We start from the raw sequence: 20548 nt of genomic DNA on the forward strand, positions 1-20548 counted from the left end.
TGCATGTTTCCCTCCCTCACCTCCTCCTCATGTTTACTCAAACATCATCTTCTCATGAGAACTCCCCATCACACCCCCTGGGCACTTCCTACCCACATTTCCTGCGGTCTTAGTTTTCTCCTTAGCTTGTAACTACTATCAAATGCAATTGTATATTTTGCTGCTTCATCTAGTTATCTCTTCTCAGCAGAATGTAAGCTCCACCAGGGCAGGAATGTTGATCTGTCTTGGTCTCAGCTGTATCCCCATTGCCTGGCACAAAATAGGTTCTCAATAAGTGTCGTTGTCTGCAAGGCTGACTAGAGCATTAATTATGAACACAAAATGGATGCTAATAATTTTGATGGCTATGTCAGTCACAAAGTGACAGTCATGCCAGAGCATCACGTGAAAGGCGTATCCAGGGAACGCCCTAACCAGATAACTCCAGACGCAGGTGGAGTGTGACCATCTGGACGGCTTTATAGGACTGCAGATGGGTGCACCGCACCCAGTCTTGAGCATAAGATCAGAGCTCTGTGGTGGCTCCTTGCTCAGGCCTCAACTGACGAGCTGACAGCCACATCTGCACTCGTCCCAGACCAAACACTTGAAGCCTCGTCTCCTGACCATCTCACCAGTCTGGCCTGACGCCTGACGCTACGCACCCCAACACCATAGGGACTCTTGCTGAACACCGGACTCTCTCTCATCCTTCTTTCATAAGACTCTGCTTTGCCTAACCCTATTGCGTACAAACGTGTGTGACCTTCTTGTGTGAAACCATTCTACCTTGACTATTAAAGACTATCCTCTGGCCGGAGCCTTGGTTAATGCCCGTGGTAAACTGAGTCGGTAGGGCTAGATCCATGGCTTTATTCTAATAAAGTCTGACATTGTAGAAAGACACAAACGTATGCGACTGCTACTCTGATAGCCACGTCCCGCTCACAACAAGGGCACCATCTCACCAGCTCCCTGTCCTCTCTCGGCTCAGCTCCATGCACACTATCCTAGAAGAACTCCACACCCACAGCTTCTCTGGTCACCTCTTCACTGGCTCTCCCCCATCTCGCCAATCCTGACCTGCCTCCTGCTCCCACCTGCCCATCCCACAAGCCCCTCGTGCTCAACGGGTCCCAGACTGACCATAGATAGCGTCATCCCCAAACATCTTGCTCTCCCACGTCCCCATCTCACAGCTGACCTGCCAGCCACCCCGCCACCAAGCCGCAGACCTGGACATCATGCTTACCTCTTTCTCTCCACACAAACTCCTCCTGTGTCCCCAAAATATCCCTTGAATCCCCCCACTTCTTCCCAGCGCACAGTACCCTCTGTAGGGAGGCCACATTCTCTCTCACCGGGACCCTAACCCCCTGCCTCCCCCAGGCCTACCTTCCCCACAACGTCCCGAGACTTTAACCCCCGCATCCAACCCCAAGTGCAGATGTGGCTATCAGCTAGTCAGTTGAGGCCTGAGTGAGGAGCTGTCAAAGAGCTCTGATGTTATGTTCGAGACTGAGTGCGGTGCACCCATCTGCAGTCCGATACAGCCGTCCAGATGGTCACACTCCATCTTGCATCTGGAGTAATCTGGTGAGGGTGTTCACGGGGTACGCCTTTCACGTGATGCGCTGGCATGACGGTCACTTTGCGACAGTGCTCCTTGCTTAAGACTAGGGTGCAGGGGTACTGTTGCTGCAGCAGGAAAAATCCAAGGCAAGCCCTCGGTCCGCAGAAGGAAGAGGGCCTCAGGCTGCAGAGCCTGCATGTGCAGCTGGCTCCCTTCTCGTGAGCCTGCACTGTGCCTGACAGCCTTGTAAAAGCACAGTGCATTTCTCTGGGTGCCTACTGTGTGCCAGGCCCTGCTCTAGGCACCAAGGGTGCAGCAGTGAGCCTCCCAGGCGCTGCCCCGCCCTCCAAACATCCTCTGCCATCTGGTTAGGGCAGACCTTGACCTTTGAGAAGGAGATAGGAGCTAGCCTGGCTGTCCCAGCAAGGCCCTGGTGTTCTCCTGCCGGACATAAATAATTTCGCAGAATGCCACCATCAGACAAGGCCACTAGGCGACCGTGGTGGAACAAGACAAAACAAGCCCCCTCGTAATCATGTCTGAACACAGGCAAAACGTGAGCATTGTCCAAACCACAACAGCGACCAGGCATTCACTTTTCCTGGCTAATGTGAGTCACTGCTGCTCCTTTACCAACCACAGCTTTATTCTTGCTTCATTCCTTAGACGGTTTGATACAAGTTAAGATCCTCAAAAATAGAGTTACTTCTCCCCCTTTGCTGCCTAACAGCACCCAGGACGCTCGTGGGTCCTCCTTTTCCAGCAGGCAGGAGGACTAGGCTGAAACGTATCTTGCCAGTCCTTTTGGTGGGCTTGAGGCTAGGGAGCAGGTGATAGGACCTCAACTCAATAGACAAAACAAAAATTTGCTTAAATTTAGTGAAAAGGGATCCACTAAATAATTGGTAAATAATTCCTGGGTGGCCAGTTAGCTCAGTTGGTTGGAGCGTGGTGCTAATAGCACCAGGGTTGCCGGTTCGATCACCACATGGGCCACTGTGAGTAAATAAATCCTAGAGACCTACTACTCAGTACAGGGGTTACAGACAGAAAAACTGTATCATAAACATTAAACTTTCTCAGAGACTAGATCTTAATTGTTCCCAAACTAGAAGAAATGATAATTACATCACACCTTAGAGGTGTTAGCTAATGCTACAATGGCAATCATATTGCAATATAAATGTATCAGATCAATAGGTTGTAAACCTTAAACTTTCACAATGTGGTACGTCAGTTATACCTGAATTAGAAAAAAAGAACCCATTCAATAGGTTATTTCTGGCATCATGAACTGAGATAGGTTGACCACATTTATATATTTATTTCATCTGGTTTTTACTTTATTTTTTAAGAAATTGCTTTTTCTTTTCTTTTTTAAATTTGTTGGGGTGACAACTGTTAGGGAAATTACATAGATTTCAGGTGTACAATTCTGTATTACATCATCTATAAATCTCATTGTGTGTTCACCACCCAGAGTCAGTTCTCCTTCCATCACCATATATTTGATCCCCCTCACCCTCATCTCCCACCCCCACCCGCTTTTTCTTTTCTAAAAATGTTTTTATTGTGGTAAAATATACATAACATAAAATGTACCATTTTAGTCACCTCTAAGTGTCCCGTTCAGTGGTATTAAGTGATTTCAGGTTGTTGTGCAACCATCACCACCATCCAACTTCAGAACTTTTTCATCATCCCAAACTGAAACTCTGCGCATTAAGCATTGACTCCCATGTCCCTTTTTCTGTTGTTATAGATACATTTTTTTGTCAAATCATCTCAAAAAAGAAAGTCAGACTTCCAACCAGTAAAAGCATCAAGCGTAGAGCAAAGCCCCACTTCCTCAAACCTCCCCGGAAGTAACTAAGACAAGCCCAAGTCTGCTAAGTCCCTTTTCACATCCTCTAAGATGCCCCCAGTTCCCCACGAGTGTGTTCTCCCTCACTGCAACTAGTAATAAGCCCAAATTCATTCAACTACATGTGTGTTCCTGGTGGTCTTGGGGCTGGAGGGGGTGGGCACTGACTCAGAGATTGGCCCATCTTTCGTGGGGAAATTAGGAAGCAGATGAGAAAGAAAACTTGGGGAAATGGTAGTAAGAGACACCAGCAGCCTACTGCATTAAATCCCCAGTGCTGCTTCCCGAAGTGGTTACCATTCCCAGCTCCATTTCCCAGATGACAAAACCGAGACTTCAAGAAGTCAAGTCATGGGGGCGGCCGAATAGTTCCGTTGGTGAGAGCACAGTGCTCTTAACAAGGTTGCCGGTTCGATCTCCACATGGGCCACTGTGAGCTGCGCCCTCCACAACTAGATCCAAACAACTACTTGACTTAGCGCTGATGGATCCTGGAAAAACACACTTAAATAAATAAAAGTCTGAAGAAAAAAAAAAGTCAAGTCACTTGGCAGGCAGGCTCTCTGAACTCTCAGGAGGCAGGATCCTATGGTCTTGCTCTTGATTTTTCTCCCAGCTGCCACCAGATGGCTGGGGGACCATTGTGACAGCATTGTCTGGGGAAGCTCATTGGGTCACAATGGGCAGGGCTGGACAACCCTTGGATGCAGCCTTGGGAGGAGCATGTGAGCGTGCTCTGGGAGACCAGGGACAGAGGGAGTCTTGAGGGTCAGCCCCGTGCCAAGCGTATTTTCTAAGATTCGTTAGTCCCCATGCCACCACTTGAGGTAGGTACCCTATCTTCATCCCTGATGAAGAGACTGAAGCTCATAGGAGCCCAGTTACTTATTCCAAGGTGACCCACCTAGCAATTTCAGTTGTCGGATTCTCCCATAAATCGTTTGACATCTTCTCGACTCTCAACTATTTTAGGTGGCAAATTTATGGAAAAAGCAACAAACTTAGACACTTAAAAACTGTAGTTTCGTTAAAAAAAAAAACTTGATGTGTGTTTTCTGGAGGTCAACATGAGCAAGTAGTTGTGGGCTGAAGTGGTCTGGGAGGACTTCCTGCAGGAGGTGAGCCTGAGCCAGGGGTGTTGCTAGCACCGGCAGGGCTGGTTTCCAAGGATAAGGGATGAGAGTAGGGCAGACACCTATGCTCTGAGCGAAGGCAAGAAAGTCCCCGTTGACTAAATGGGCTGCTGGGATCCTGGAGCTAAAGTCAGAGAAGTAAGTGGGAGGTGTGTAAACCTCAGATAGTCTGAGGACAGGAAGGGATCAGGGCCCAGGACAATTGCAGATGGCAGAGATGGGACATGACTGGGTTGGACAGAGAGACAGAAGTAGGTTCCCAGACATGAAGGAGGGCAGAGCCATGCCCTTAACAACTGACTGAGAGTGAGGAGAGGGGGTGGCCATATCAGACAAACTGCAGCATGCAGAGGTTAATTCTGCAGCTCTCCTCCTTGCTCACTCTGTGCCAGCCTCAGGGGCTTTGCATCTGCTGTTGCATCTGCCTGGAATGCTATTCTCCCAGAGACCCAAATGCCCCCTCTCACCCTTTCCTGGTCTTTGCTCAACTGTGGTCTCAATGGTGCTTCCTTTTTAAAACTGCAGCTCTTCCACCCTAAACCCTCATCCTTCTACTCTGTGTGACTTCTGTTCCCACTTTCTACTTGCTCTGCAAAAGATTAGATTAGATTAGATTAGACACCTCCCCACACCATTATCAGCTCCACAAGGGCAGGGCTCTTGGTCCGTTTCCTTAACTGATGTACCTACCGTCCTCCCAGGGCCTAGGTCCCCACCTAGCACACAGTGAGTGCCAAATGAATTATTCTTATCTTACTTTCCCTGGGGGCAGCACAGGGGCTGCGACTCTTTCTTACCATGTCCCCAGTCCCGAGCCCAGTGCCTGGCACTCAGTAAGGAGTAAAAGGCATCATGGTCCTGGTGGGCACTTGTTCCATCCCTTGTCCCCACCCCCTCGCAGGTGGCACCGAGTCCCGCGATGGCCGCGGGCTCCCTGCTGCACAGCCCGATGGCCCGGCTGGACTTCCTCAAGGCCTCGCACTTCGCGCTGGGGCCTGACCCGCGGCTGCACGTGGGCGCCACGCACTCCACGATGCATCGAGACTTCCAGGCCTACCCTGGCGTCCCTCGCAAGCCGCGGTACCCGCCGCCGCCCGAGGCGTCCCTTTTCCAGCAGGACACGCGCTGGGCCAGCGAGGGGCGCGAGTCAGAGATGCACTGCGCGTTCGCGCTGCCGCCCACGCCGTCGACCCGGCAGGAGAGGGCGCGGGCGCGGGCACACACGCTTGCCATGGGGACCAGCCACCTGCACATGCACGCGGACGCGTGCGCCCGCTCCTTCCTCTCTACCACGCGGGCCCACTTTGGTTGGCCTGAGGCACCGGCGCGCGCCAGCGAGCAGATCCGAGGCGCGCGCCTCGTCTTCGATCGCGGCTCAGTGCCGCCCGGGGACCCAGTCAAGCTGCGCATCCCGCCCACCACGAACCAGGCACTGTTCCCGCAGCACGACACATGCCCGCAGCCCCGCGCGTCCTGCAGGCACTTGGGTGAGCGCTCACCCCGGCGCATTGTGGGATTTGCCCAACCCAGAGGTTCTCAAGGAGGGCGGGAACTCTGCGCCCTCCCCCAAGGGACATTTGGCAAGGTCGGGTTGTCACGCTGGAGGAAGTAGTGGATGGAGGCCAGGGATGCTGCTAATCACCCTACCACTCCCAGGACAGCCACCCACAATAATTATCCAGCCCCAAAGGGCAGTAGTGCGGGGCTAAGAAAGCCTGGAACCTCCTTGAGCCTTAGTTTTTGCATCCCTAGAAAGGGCCTGGCCTGAATCTTTTCGGGGGGCTGTGCCGTGGGCAGAAATCATGAGAGCTGGTTTGGGGTCAGACCCACCTGCTTAGTGTCCCACCCCCACCCCAGCCCTGCTGCCTTAGTACGTGTATGACTCTGAGCAAGTTGACCTCTCCCAGCCTTAGTTTTCCTCATCTGCAAAATTAGTGCAATAACAGGGCCCCACTTCAAAGCAAAAAGAGCTTAAGAGTGCATGATAAACCTGGCATATAGAGAGAACTCAACAGAGTAGCTGTCATTCTCAACAGAGTAGCTGTCATTCGTGTGATTTTTTTCCAATTCTATGACTCCAGGAGAACTGCTGGTGGACATCACTAGTCAGAATCCCTTCAGGCTGGGTTCGGGGGTTGTCAGACCTGGGTTTGATTCAGTTCTGGTTCTGAATTGCTGTGTGTTCTAACCTCTCTGAGCCTCGTAGAGGCTGTAAAGTGTGTGGGGGGATAATACCAGCCCCCCAAATGAGGTGCAAAGCACTTAACCTGAATGCCTGGCTCAACGCTTGGTAGTGATTCTTGTTATCCATTCTTATTGTTATTTTTGGTGTTTGCCAGACAGCCCTCAGGCTAGGCTAGTCAGGACTCCATCTCCCCTTCCGAGCAAAGAATCCAGTGGGCCTGAAGCTCCAGGGACTCAATCCCATTCTCTCTTTTTGCCTATGCTCAGGGGGCCCCAACCCCCTCAAGTGGGACCACAGGAGACCAGATGATGGGACCTCCTACCAGAGACAGTTCCAGGCACTGCGAGGCCCACTTGCCTTGATGTGTAAGAGGGTAAATCAAAGCTGGGCTGGTGCCACTGGGGAGGGCACTGATGGGGGGCTTGGTGGCCTTGCCCTTCCCACTGCCCCTGTCTACTTACAGGACTCCTCCAGTGTGGTACTGGGAGACTTCAAGATTGGCTATGGGCCCATGTGTTCAGAGCAGAAACAAGCTTACAGGCCTCAGGGTCTGCCCCTAGACAGGTACACAAGGGACCATGGCCTTCGACCAAAGGCCTCTCAGCGACATGCGTAGTGTGCCACCTAAGGCTCTAGGGCCAATACTGTGACTTTGAGGTCTCCATCACCCTCAAGCAAGGCCCACTGTTGTGCCAGATCCCCCACCATTAACACTGCATGGCTTGGCCGCTGGGAAGCCTACCCGCCTCCCTTTTCCTGGGAGTTGCAAGGGCCCAGATCAGATGGATCCCCTGCATACCTTATATGCAGGTATGACAAGGCCCAGGCTTCCACTTACATCCACTGTGTGAATATTCGTCCTGGAGATGGTCTCTTCCATGACAGGACTACCAAGGCCGAGCACTTCTGTGCCCAGAAACCAGGTGAGAGCCTGCTGGCTACCCTGCCCCTTACTCCTAATTCAGCCTCCTAGAGCTGCTCAGCATCTGCTCTGCCACTGGCAGAGCCTTTTTGTCTTCACCATGACCAGACTCCAGAGTCGCACATCTTGGAAGGAAATCGGTGCCCGGGCCCAGGCAGCCTCACCACCTCCATGCACTTCTTCTATGGCCAGGTCAGCAGGCAGGGGGAAAGAGGCAGGACTCGTCAGGGAAAGGAGCTTCCCAGGCAGAATGAATAGTATGTGCAAAGGCCCTGAGGTAGAAGTAAACTTGATATGTGTGTGGGGATCCCCTGGATCTATTTGCGTGATCTAGGGTAAGCCGCTAGACAAGTGGCCCCGTCTGTAAAATGAGAGAATACCTATCTCCAGCTCCATCACGTAGGGCCCAAAGAGGGTGTGATCTGTCCAAGGTCATACAGTGCCCATCTATGTCTTCCTTCCAACCGAGCCTTGGGCCATCCCGGACGCGGGAGTTTCCCAAATGCCATGTGGTCCTACAGCTGCCACCTCCGACCAAGCCATCCAGCCGCCACGTGCCTCATGAGAAATTGCAGGGTCACGTGACCCTAGGGGAGTCAAAGCTTCTGCGACAGTTCTTCCAGACTTCCATGGGCACGGCCTATTGCCCCCCTGACAGGCGACATCCCCATAAAGCCCCCAACCTTCATTTGCTGCCTAGCAACCTGCCTGAGGGCACAGGCGGTGAGTGCAGCCTCGCCCCACCCCGGAAGGCCCCACCCCTGCCACAGTTCTGGTCCCACCCCTAGTGGGTCCCGCTCCGCCCACTGCCCAACTCTGGCTCCGCCTCCTGAAGAGCTAGCTCCCACCCCATGGACCAAGATCCCAATTCTGAACCTGGATAAACCACCCACTCCTGGTCATGACCCCCACTTCCCACCTCCGCGTGGGACCATAGCCCCCTGCATGACCATAGAAGCACCCTTTTCCTCTGTCAGATTCTGGTTCCGCCCCGTGATTCCCTAGCTTACCCTACCTGGCCCCACCTCCAAAATACGTCTGCATTTGCCCAACCCCTGGCTTCAGTCCCGCCCCGGCTCCTCCCTCCTCCCCGCCTACTAATCCATCCTTGGCTTCAACTTCAGCACTGGCCCAGGCTTAGCCCTGAACCCTTACCCCATTCTTTATTTCGCAAGTCCCTATCCCTTGGGACCTGCCTCTCCTCCCTCTGCCCCTCAACTCGGCCATCCCTCACCCCAATCTCCAGAACCTGATTTTCTAACCATGAACCAGAAGATGCTGAAACCGCACAGAACAGCTCCAGCCTCCATGACTGAGGAGATGCTACAGCGGGTGAGAGAGGGGGAGGGGCACCTCCCTGAACAGGTAACCCCCCAAATCAGTGAAGAGTTATCTCAGGATACTTGCACTGTCACCTGAGACTCAGATTTTCTGTCAAGTCCTCTCAGGGTCACTCTAGAGCCACCCCAGGCTCAGGGTCATCTTAATGTCATCCCAGCCTCCTCAAGGTCATCCCAAACTCACCACCAGGGTCATGTCAAGGTTAGGTCAGGGGCATCTTCGTATTACCAGCCATGGTTATACCCCAAGCTGAGGGTTAGCTCAGAGTCGCCTGGGGTCAGCCTAGTCCTGGGGTCATTCCAGCCCCACACCCAGTTTCTCTCCGGCTTTTCATCCAGCTCCTGGGTCAGCCCAAACTGAGGCCACTTTTGCCTACCTCCACAGAGCTCATCACCAGGCTCTGATGCTCCCAGGGAGGGGCAGGGACCGTAGGGTGGCCCGGGTGGGTCAGCCACCCTCCAGGCTGCTCTGCCATGCTGCCCACCCTGACTCCACAGTGCAAGTATAGCCACATAGAGCCCCCGCTGGGTAGACAGCACTTCTTCTCAACCCAACACAAGGACGAGTTTGCCTTCAAGTACCAGGGCCCAGCAGTGCTGAGATCCGACAACTTCCAGGAGAGCCACGTGCCACTGGGCTCCCCTCACCAGTGGGGCTGCAAGGGTGGGAAGGTAAAACCGCAAGCCTTCCAGACCCCTAGCTACCCGTGACCTAGTCAGCAATAAACACCACCTTGGCAACATCCCACCCCTCTCCATCAGTCGGCCATGAAAAAGTATGCTTGGAGGAGTGGGGGCTGTACAGGAGATAATGACTCCATCAAGAAGACTCTGAACAGACACTTCTGTGGGCCCTGGAGATTGCCTCACTCTGAGCAGAGAGGCCATGCCAGCCTGTGCAAAGGCTTGGTGGTCAGACTCAATACACGGTGTTCGGGTGCCGTGACAAGTTCTGAATGACATGGAAAGGATGGAGTGTTGAACAGAGGCAGTGTGGTGATGGGTTGAGAATTCAGGCTCCTGGGGTTGAATGGACAGCGTCCAAATACTGACTCCTCCATGTCCTGGATAATCGCCTTGGGCAAGTCATTTAACCCCTCTGAGCCTCAGTTTGCTCATCTGTAAAGTGAATATAAATAGTAGCTCTCATTAGAATGTTATAGATGAGAAATACACACATGGATCACTGTGTGAGGCTCGGGTCAAAGAGGGAGAGAGCTTCCCTTCTAAAGACGAAGAAGAACAGGGGAGAGGAAGATGAGGGTGTGGGAAGGAGATTTCAATGATTGAGAGACTGGGTGGGACTCAGGGGGGTTATGGGGAGGACACACTGAGAATGGTCCAGCAATTTCCTCCGTTGTGTGCAGAGGCTGGGAGCTGAATGGTGCACTGGATGGCTGGGCAACTGGCCCCCAGGTCAGAACTGACAAAATCCATCAGGAAATAATGAGATCCAAGGGGATAGGTTTCCAGACAGCAATAACATGAAACAGGTGGGAAGGAGGAGGGTAGAGTAGGGGCCCTGAAGCCCATGGGTGACCCTGTTTAGCAAGTCAAGGACTAGCACCTTGGACAGCGCCCCATCTTGATGCTCTGGGGTCTGGTGACAACACTAAGAAGCTGGCTCGGTCTGGGATAAGATGGGTCTTGGTGGCTGTAGCCAGGTCCTACCTCTGTAGGCTGTTGAGAATTGACTCCAAATAATGAATACAACTCCCTGACTGTGTAATCAGATCTTCAGAGATCAAGGCCCCCAGTCTCATGGGCCACTAAGAGCCAACCTCAAACCTGACCAGGAGCCTTTTCCCTATGGGCAGCAATTGTGTGGAGCTAGGTTTTCATTTCCAAAGAAAGGACAGGAGTCCAGCTTTGGGTCCTACAGGGACAAGATGGTCCTTTTGGTTGCACCTCTTTGGCTTGTTTCCACTAAAGATGTACACGACACTCTTCTGAATTACTTCATGATAAAGATTTCTCAGTGTCGGTACTACTGACATGTTTGATAAGATCATTCTTTGTTGTTGGAGGCTGTGTTATGCATTGTAGTATGTTTAGCATCATCTGTGACCTATAACCATTACATGCTGTTAGCACACTCCTTCTCTCCCACCCAGTTATGACAACCAAAAATGCCAGTTGGCTCAGTTGGTTAGAGTGCAGTGCTCATAACACCAAAGTCACCGGTTTGATTCCTACATGGCCCAGTGGGCTGCGCCCTCCACAACTAGATTGAAAACAGTGACTTGACTTGGAGCTGATGGGTCCTGGAAAAACACACTGTTCCCCAATACTCTCCAATAATATTTAAAAAAAAAAAAAAAAAAGTCTAGACATTGACAAGTGTCCCCTGGGGCAGAGGGAGGCTTGCCCCTGGTTGAGAACCACTGCAATAAACCCATCCTATAATGATTCCCAGGACAAAATCAGGCTCTCCTGATGAAGCTGGTCTGCGTATTGGTCAGACTACTCAAAAAAGCTTTTCCTTTTTGCCTTGCCTGCCAGGAAGTTCAGGAGGCTTGCTTTGGTGTTCAATTCCATGTAGCTCTCGTTGCAGGATTATTTCTGCTCCTCCCTGGTTCTAGGAATGGTTTAAAGCAACTCAGACACCAAATGAGGAACAATGGGTAGGAGTTACAAGGAGGCAGATTTCAGCAAAACTTGAAGCATTTTCTTACAATGGAACTGACCAGACCTAGGAAAGAAGAGAAACTTTACTGTAAATGTTTAATCAATGCAGAAAGACACTACATCATCATGATTCTAGACATACTTTATGGATTTATATCGAAGCCTCCTATATCCCACTCACCTAAAAAAAAAAAAAAAGGCATTTCCTGTGAAGTATAAAACCCAAAAGGCTTATGAAATAAGATGAATAAAACAGGATTGCATGTGGGGAAAATGGCTTCATTGTTAAAGGAAGACAACTTTGTCAAAGGTAAGCATCACCGAGCAGCAGAATTCAGACCTGCCGCTTATCTGTCCTTGGACAAGTGACTTCATGCTCTGACCCTCACTTTTCTCATTGGTAAAATGGGGGTGGCAATAGCTCTTCCTTCATAGAGTGGTTACAAGGATTACAGTGCACACAAACCATCCTCAGAACAGGGCCTAGCATTCACCTGCAGCTCAATGAATGGTGTCTAAATTTTGTGAACGTCTTAAGTCATTTTTGTTGCAAGTGACAAAAACCCAGTTCTATCTAGCTCAAGCAGAAAGGGATTTTATTAATGTAGAATCAAGAAAGTCTGGAATTAGATCTAACATCAGGCATGCTTAGTTCAGTATCAGGACTCTCTCCCTTGCCATCTCACAGTCCTGCATCCCTCCAAGGGTGGCAAAAAAGGATGCTGGTAACCCAAATCCTTATGAATAAAAAGCCCCAAAGGAAGGAGGGGCATCTTCCCCCTACTCCTTAAATTGGAATTTAAGGAACACTGTGATTGGTCCATTTGAGTCACATGCACAGCCATGAACCAATCACTGTGCCCAGAGGAATGAAATTCTGTGTGATTGGATGGCCTAGCTCACTTGTCCACCCCAAGTGATTTGGTTTCCCAATCCGCAGGAGAATCTTTTGAGTCTGGAGCCCAACCTTGGTGGATTCGGTCTCTAGCCACAGACCTGTGCCTGCCCGTCTCCTTAGCATTTACCTTGCCCCAGGTTACAATCTGGAAAATCTGGAAGGTGGAAAGACGGCTAATGGGCTCTTCCGAGTGAGGGTAATTGTTTCCTTTATAGACAGGGAAGGTTCAGTGTCGGAGAGCAGCCTGGGGCATCAAGGAAAGCCCCCCTCCCAGTTCTCTCATAATCCCAATCTTATCTCCTACCTCATTACTAACTTCAGCTTTTAGCTTGGGGCAGAGAATTCAGCTCTGACAATCTCACAAAATTGAGTAGATGCTAATCTCTGTTTATATTCCAACATCCTGATATTTTTCTCCAAAGCTTCTAAAGCCACAGTCTCAAGAGACACATGGTAGAGTCCCAAGATAAAATAGGCAACAATTCAATCAGCTATTTTTCTTCCACATAACAAAGATTCACCGTTTCCTAGGAGGAAACCTCTTCTACAGGACTGCCATATACACCTGGGGAAAATTGTGCACTGCACAAATCTTGGGAGCCCTATTCACTTATAGTGAATATATATACAGAAGGTGCCGAAAGAATGCATACATATTTTAAGAAAGGAAAATTGTAATACTCAATATACACCAATAGCAAAGATGAATAAAAGTCACGTTTGACTTCTGCAATTGTAAGAAGTGCTCAAAGTGGTTACCATCAGCGTCCAGACACTTCTGATTATGGAGAACTACCGCTTGAGCAACAATGACCAAAGTGTCCACTTATATATATATTTTTTGGCACCCCAGGCATGTATGTGGCGGCCCTCTACCTCACCTTTGCTCAGCCAATTTCACATTTCAAGTTATTTCCTTTAATATGCTTTCTTTTCCAGGTGCTCATTTCTGAATTAGTCAAGACTGTCATGGATGCAAAGGAAAGAAACCCAGTAAAACTAGCTCAAATACCCAAGAAATTGGTTGGCTCATAGGATTGGAAAGAATGAGGGCTTCTGGCTTCAGGTATGGCTATATCCAGGAGCTCAACCAGTGTAGCCAGAGCTATCTCTCTAACTCTTACCTTTACATCCTGGTGTAGATTTGGTTCAGTCTACCGACTGTTCTTCCGGACAACTGAGGAAGATGGCTGCAGGCAGAATGAGGCTCCATATACAGCTCGTGATCCCAGAAGAATAATGAAACCCTCCAATGTCAAGTCCTCATCTCAGGCCTAATTTTTGTGGCCAGGGGATGGGGTTCTCTGATAAGTGTAGATCGCATGATACTGGGGACTGTTAGATGCAGGTCCGTCTGGAGTAGTGGAGGGGTACCACCAAGGGAAAGCAAGGTGCTGACAGACATACTGAAAAGATAGAAACAGCAGCTGTCATTACAAGTATTATTTGCAATAGGATCATCCAGGAGGAGGCAGAGTGAGGAACCAGTGACATAATCCAATTGCAGTCTCAGATCTCTCAGATCTGCTGCAGGCTTTTCCACAAAGAGGTGAACAGCAGGTCTTAGACCATAAATTCAGCACAGAGCTAGACGGTTCAAGAAGGAAGAGAGATGAGTCCTGGAGGCCTGAGTTGCTCAAAGCTGTATTCAAGGGTAGTTGGTGTCAAAATTCACCAGGCAAAGACCATCAGAAACACACCTGTAGTCCAAAAGTTTCGTTGTTTAGCTTGCTCCAGCATGAAAGACCGTATACTGGAGAACCATGGGGCACCTCTGTAAGAGGGAGTTGAGGGCAGGAGGGCATCTTATAGGTTTTGGGCGTGTGCAGGGTAGTTTTAAGGAGAGTTGAAGAGAGTAGGAGCAATTCTCTAATAAGTTGGTGCCATCAGGAAGCATGGAGCAGATGAGTGCTTTTTATCTCAAGCAGGAGGATGGAAGGGCGCTGTCATTGGTAACAAGCAGCCATTTGTGTTAGTCAGGAGTGGGTGTGTATATTCATTTTTGTGGTGGCAGCGTGTCCTTGTCTCTGGCTTGGTGCAGACATAGTCACAGAGTGGCCTTGTGTGATCACTGTTTATATCCTGTGACTGTTGTTTATGTTCAGTGAAGAACACCACAGCCCAGTTGCCAGCTGCCAGGCTGTTTTTCATTCTATGCGGGGATCTATGTCTCCAGGTAAAGTCTGCCCAGAGTCCTTCCAAGTCTGGGCCCAGGCTTCTCTCCTCACTCCAGGGAGCATCAGGCACAGAGTGACAGCAGTGAGTGACCCATCAACTGGCTAGGAGGGGGGAAACACTCAGGGACAGAATCCCCAACTCTTTTCCTTGAGGAGCCTTAAAGGGAAATGCTGGATTAAGCAAAAATAAACCAGTTTGTAAATTGCAGGGATTCTCAGAGACTTGACTATGCTTATGTGCACTGCCAGTCTGCCAGAGAGAGAGAGAGAGAGAATGTTTGCTGTTTTTTGAACAAAGAGAGTCAGAGACATGGGCAGGAGGCAGAGACAGAGAGAGACAGAGACAGTGGGACAGAAGTAGAAAAAGTGACAGGAACAGAGACAAAAGGATTAAAGTGGAGAGAGACAGAGAAAGGAACAGAAAGAGACGGGCAGAGAGAGAGAAACAGAGACAGGGACGGAAGTAGGCAGGGGCAGAGAGAGGGACAGGCACAGCAGAGGGCGGGCGCGGCCGAGCAGGCGGCGCGCGGCGCAGACAAAGGCGCGGCCGCGAGGTCGGGGCGGCCGGGCCGGGACAAAGGCTGGCCCGGGGGGGGCGGGGGCAGCGATGGCGACGGCCGCGGCGGGCGCGGGCGAACTACAAGTCCCAGCAGCTCCCGCTGCGGCCCTCGGCCAGCCCCTCTCGCTCCCCAGGAGCGCCTGGCGGGGCCGCTGGGCCGAGGGGGCCGCCGGCGGGGCTGGCGGGCGGGGGGCTGGCTGCGGGACCCGGGGGCGCCAGCGGGCGCGGCGGGCCGGGCAGGGGCGAGGGGCGCCGGGTGAGTGTCCCCGCGAGCGGGCCGGCGGGCGGGAGCCTGGGTGGGGGCGGGCGGGGGACCCCGTCGCGGGGTGAGACCCGGGACGACCTCGGTGCGCCCCCTGCCCCGCGCGCCTCCCGCCCCGGCCCGGAGAGCAGGGTCGCGCGGTGCGATGCGAAGGACCGAACGCCCCAAGGGCCTAACGCGCCCAGTCCGCCGCTGCGGCCCCAGAAGAGGGCCCGGCCCGAACTGAGCGCTTTAGGTCGGGAAGGATGGGGGGAGCGCTTTAGATCCCCACCCCTCAGCTGTGGGGTGGGGAATTCAGAACGTCCCTTCCCCTGGAGGCGATCCAGACCCCCTGCTCCCAGGAACCCAATAGGGCCCCGGGGCATTGTTCTCCCCACCCTGAGTCTGGGGTCGGGAGTTCAGGAGGCCCTTCCTCAATGGGGGTTGCAGGGGTTCCCTCTGTCCCCTTGGACCCCAGTTATTCTTCTTCTCACTCTCCAATCTTGGGGGTCCAGAGTTCTGGAACCCCTTTCCCCAGGAGGTGATCTTGGGGTTCTGGGTGGAGGAGGTGATCTAGGAATTCAGCCCCTTCCTTTCACGTACCCACTCCCAACTGTGGGGCTGTGGCTCAGGATGTCTCCCTCCCCAGAAGGAAAGGTCTCCTTGTCCCCCAAGAACAGATCTATTTGCTTGCCCCCCAATGCCATGGGGTGGGTAGCTCAAGGCATCACCTCCCTTTAGGTTATCCTGAGCTCCCCCTGCTCCCCGGAAGGTGTCCCAGCTATTGTTTCTCTACCCACCTCCCTACCTCCAGCTTGGAATTCAGGATGGGACAAAAAGTGTCCTGACATGTGTCCCTATACCCCAGCCATGGGCCCAGTCCCTCGGATTTCCCCTTTCTACCCAGGAGTCCCCACAGTCACCCAAAAGGAGTTCCCAGGTATTGTTTTTGCCTGGCCTCCTGCTAGGGGTTAGAATTCAGGATCTATGCAACTGGACAACAGGTATACTGACACCTGTCCCAATCATCCTAGATATGATATCCATGGGTCTCCCTGCCCGCCCCCACCCCCATGGTCCCACATATTATTTCCCCACCTCCTTCTCTAGCTTTAGGGACTGGCATTCAAGAGCACAGGTGTTTTGACACTTACTCCCACCCTGGAACTGTGAGGCCTGGCATTCAGGTGGTCTCTTCCCCAGGAAGCAAGCCAGGGGTGCCCCTGTGTTCCCCCAGGGACCCAAGAGGACTACCAGATGTGGTTTGTCCCCCACCCTCATTCCCCAGATATAGGCTTCTAAGTTCAGGATGCTTCCTCTCTAGGAGGCGAGCCAGAGGTCCCTTCCTTACCAGGAACCTCCAAATATGCCACCTCTGACTATGGGACAGGAATTCAGGCCATGTACTTAAGAACAAGCATAGGAACCCAACACCCACCCTCTTTCCCATAATGGAGTAGGAACCTAGGACTCTCTCTCCTCTACAGGACCCGAGCTTCCCACCAGAGGAGGAGTCCAGCATGGAGAGAGGGGCAGAGCCATGGAGTTGGGTACTGGAGACCTCCAGTGCCGGGTCCCATGACTTCCATCCAGGTCTGAGGCTGAGAAGGGAGGGCCCCCCACCACCATGTCCCAGTAGGGTCCCTCTTCTCCCTGCCCTGGCTGGTGTGAGTCACAAGTTTCCCTGTAGTCTGAGACAAGAGGAGGATCGATCCATGTGTGTGTTCAGAAGTGGGTTCTGGGGCACAGCCCAGCCCCCTATCCCATCCTTGCCCAGGCTACAAAAGAGACCCCCCCTGCTCCCCAGAACCTACCTTCGCCCACCCTATCCTCACCCTGCAGATCCTGCCCGGGAAGCATCTGGCACTTCCACACCTGGGATGCGGCGCTCGGTCCTGGTCAGGAACCCAGGTCACAAAGGCCCAAGACCTGCTTATGAAGAGCTTGACTCAGACTCAGAAGACCTGGACCCCAACCGAGAAGAGCTGCACCCGGTTTCTGAAGACCCAGAAGACCTCAACACTGTCACTGAAGATGTGGATCCCAACTATGAAGATCTGGAACCCATCTCCGATGATCTGAACCCCGATGTGGAAGCTCCGAGCTCCATCTCGGGGACCCGTGACTCGGATCCCCAAGATCTCGACCCCATGTCTTCAAGTTTCGATCTCGATCCAGACGTCATTGGCCCTGTCCCTCTGGTTCTCGACCCTAATAGCGACACCCTTAGCCCCCAGGAAGCCCCAGACCTGGACCCCCTCTCATCCAGCCTCACTGCCACCCCTGAGGGTTTGGCCACCAGCCCAGCGGTGCTCCCTGCACCTGCCAGCCCACCCCGGCCCTTCTCTTGCCCCGACTGCGGGCGAGCCTTCCGCCGCAGCTCGGGGCTGAGCCAGCACCGCCGCACCCACAGTGGCGAGAAGCCCTACCGCTGCCCCGACTGCGGCAAGTCGTTCAGCCATGGCGCCACGCTGGCCCAGCACCGGGGCATCCACACCGGGGCGCGACCCTACCAGTGTGCCGCGTGTGGCAAGGCCTTCGGCTGGCGCTCCACGCTGCTGAAGCACCGCAGCAGCCACAGCGGCGAGAAGCCGCATCACTGCCCTGTGTGCGGCAAGGCCTTTGGTCACGGCTCGTTGCTGGCGCAGCACTTGCGCACGCATGGCGGCCCACGGCCACACAAGTGCCCGGTGTGCGCCAAGGGCTTCGGGCAGGGATCAGCGCTGCTGAAGCACCTGCGCACGCACACTGGCGAGCGGCCCTACCCATGCCCACAGTGCGGCAAGGCCTTCGGCCAGAGCTCGGCACTGCTGCAGCACCAGCGCACGCACACGGCCGAGCGCCCCTACCGGTGTCCCCACTGCGGCAAGGCCTTTGGCCAGAGCTCCAATTTGCAGCACCACCTACGCATCCACACGGGCGAGCGGCCCTACGCCTGTCCCCACTGCTCCAAGGCCTTCGGGCAGAGCTCCGCGCTGCTGCAGCACTTGCACGTGCATTCTGGAGAGCGCCCCTACCGCTGCCAGCTCTGCGGCAAGGCCTTCGGCCAAGCCTCCAGCCTCACCAAGCACAAGCGGGTGCATGAGGGCGCGGCTGCTGCAGCCGCAGCGGCTGCTGCCGCTGCCGCCGGCCTGGGCCTCAGCCCTGCTTCCATGTTGAGGTCCGGGCAGGTCTCCCTCCTGGGTCCTGATGCTGTCTCTGTGCTCGGCTCTGGCCTGGGCCCCAGTTCTGGTCTAGGCCCTGACCCTGGCTCTGTGCTGGGCCCCCTCCCCAATCCCAGCCCCAAACCCAGCCCTGGCTCCAAATCCACCCCTAAACCTGTCAAGTCTTCTGACCCTAAGCCTGGTCACGATGCCAATCCTGACCTTGTGGCCAGCCCTGACAACGGATCTGACCACAGCCTGGACCTGGATCCCGTGCCCAGCCCCGACCCCAACCCTGATCCCCACCCTGTCCCCGACTCTCCCACCCATGACAGCTCAGCCCTCTCTACTGGTGAGAGTCCCGAGGGGGTGCAGGAGCAAGGGGCACTGCTGGGGCCCGATGGCTGAAGGGGATGCTGGCACCTATGGGGTCTGGGAAAGTTGTGTGTTGTGCAGTTAGTAAAATCCTCCCACTGCCTCCTGGCTCTGTTTCGTGGTTCTCCTGTTTCTCTTTTCCCCCTAATGCACAGTTCCTAGGGAGATGGGAAGGTGTGGCCTGAGCCAGCCATACATCCGGGAACCACGACGTCTGCTTCCTCCTGACATCCTCCAGCCTTCCCAGCTTCCCCCATAAGGTCTCACACTGGTCCATCCCAGCAGTCACCACTCTGTGCCTCCAGACCTGGTCACCTGAGTCAGGAGCAGACTTACTCTGCAGGTGGTCTGAGCAGCAACCCTTCCCTTTGGCTTTTCAGAATGGTGGGATTTATGGCATGTCGAAATTAGTGGGCTGATAGGAAACCATGTGGGCAGTCCTGCCCCATCTGCTCTGGTAACTTACGCCTGGCTCTTCAAAGCCCACCTTATAGCTACACCACTGGACAAAGGACTTTACCCATGTATGTATTTGATTGCTCGGGTCTCAGCAGCAAGCAAGATAAGCATGGCCTTAGGCCTGGCAGAGCTCACAGATGCCAAATTCAGAAGCATTTTAAAAGTTAATTTCAAGGTATGGTACATTCTAGAATAAGTATACAATACTTCTTATTTAAGTCAGGGACAGTTTTCCTGAGGAAGAACTTTATAATCCTAATAACCACTAACTTAATCATCAGCACTATTTGCCCAGCCTGGTACCGGTACTATGCTCTTGCATTTTCTCACTTAATTCTTTCAACAGCTCCATGAAGCAGAGAACTATAATCGAGCATTTTGCAAATGAGAAAACTGAGACACACGGAGTTTAAGGGACTCTTTGGAAGACAGAGAAGTGGTGGTTGGCAGTGCCTAGATTTAAACCTGAATTATCTGCCCTCCAGAGCCTGTGTTCTTAACTATTATGCTCTAGGGGTAAAGTGTGCAAAGGCCCTGGGACTGCTGAGAGATGAGCTAGGGGAGGAGATGGGTGCAGACCAGAGAGCCCTGGTAGACTGCGGTGGGGAGTTTGCTTGTCATCTCAAAGAAATGGGAATCTACCGGCGGGATCTGGCAGAGGACTGATACGAACTGTTCTTTGAACATGCTTCTGGCTACTGGGTGGAGAGTGGATTGGACGGGGTCAGGAGTGGGGGCCTAAGATCAGAGAGGAAGTTGCTGCAGCGGTCCGGGCCAGGAATAGTGGGTGACTGGCCTGAGAGCCATGAAAGTAGAAATAAGTGGTCCTATTAGGGATATGATTAAGAAGTGAAATAGGATTTGCTGATAGGTCATATGAGAGGGGCAGAAGAGGAAGGGGTTAAGAATAACCCTAGGATTTCCGGTAGGATGGAAAGGAACAACCCTGAGATAGGATGTAGGGTCATCACGGGACAGAGCGGAGGGTAAGGGGGTCAACTATATGGAAGCCAAGAGGTTGGTACTAGATGCGGGCATGACGGAGCCAGTCCTACGTTGGCAGGCTCAG

General features: G+C 53.0%; 2 protein-coding genes across 3 annotated transcripts; both read left to right on the top strand.

The window, feature by feature from the left end:
• Window positions 1-5471: 5471 nt before the first annotated feature.
• On the top strand, window positions 5472-9710 carry TEX45 (testis expressed 45). The gene is made up of 8 exons (XM_033135475.1): window positions 5472-6039; window positions 7004-7110; window positions 7201-7301; window positions 7548-7660; window positions 7742-7851; window positions 8181-8382; window positions 8906-8991; window positions 9498-9710. Exons 1-8 carry the CDS (start codon window positions 5472-5474, stop codon window positions 9708-9710), a joined length of 1500 nt encoding a protein of 499 aa, XP_032991366.1.
• A 5751-nt stretch (window positions 9711-15461) lies between these two features.
• On the top strand, window positions 15462-19128 carry ZNF358 (zinc finger protein 358). 2 transcript variants are annotated; one of them, XM_033134343.1, is made up of 3 exons: window positions 15462-15517; window positions 16990-17095; window positions 17345-19128. In XM_033134343.1, the coding sequence occupies exons 2-3, from the start codon at window positions 17023-17025 to the stop codon at window positions 19051-19053; spliced, it is 1782 nt and encodes a 593-aa protein (XP_032990234.1). In that variant the 5' UTR covers window positions 15462-15517; window positions 16990-17022; the 3' UTR covers window positions 19054-19128. The 2 variants fall into 2 exon arrangements, with proteins under 2 accessions (XP_032990234.1, XP_032990235.1); XM_033134344.1 differs by lacking the exon at window positions 16990-17095 and having other exon boundaries at window positions 15483-15517.
• Window positions 19129-20548: the final 1420 nt, after the last annotated feature.

Source organism: Rhinolophus ferrumequinum, chromosome 18 (assembly GCF_004115265.2).
Source record: "Rhinolophus ferrumequinum isolate MPI-CBG mRhiFer1 chromosome 18, mRhiFer1_v1.p, whole genome shotgun sequence".
Classification (NCBI taxonomy): Eukaryota; Metazoa; Chordata; class Mammalia; order Chiroptera; family Rhinolophidae; genus Rhinolophus; species Rhinolophus ferrumequinum.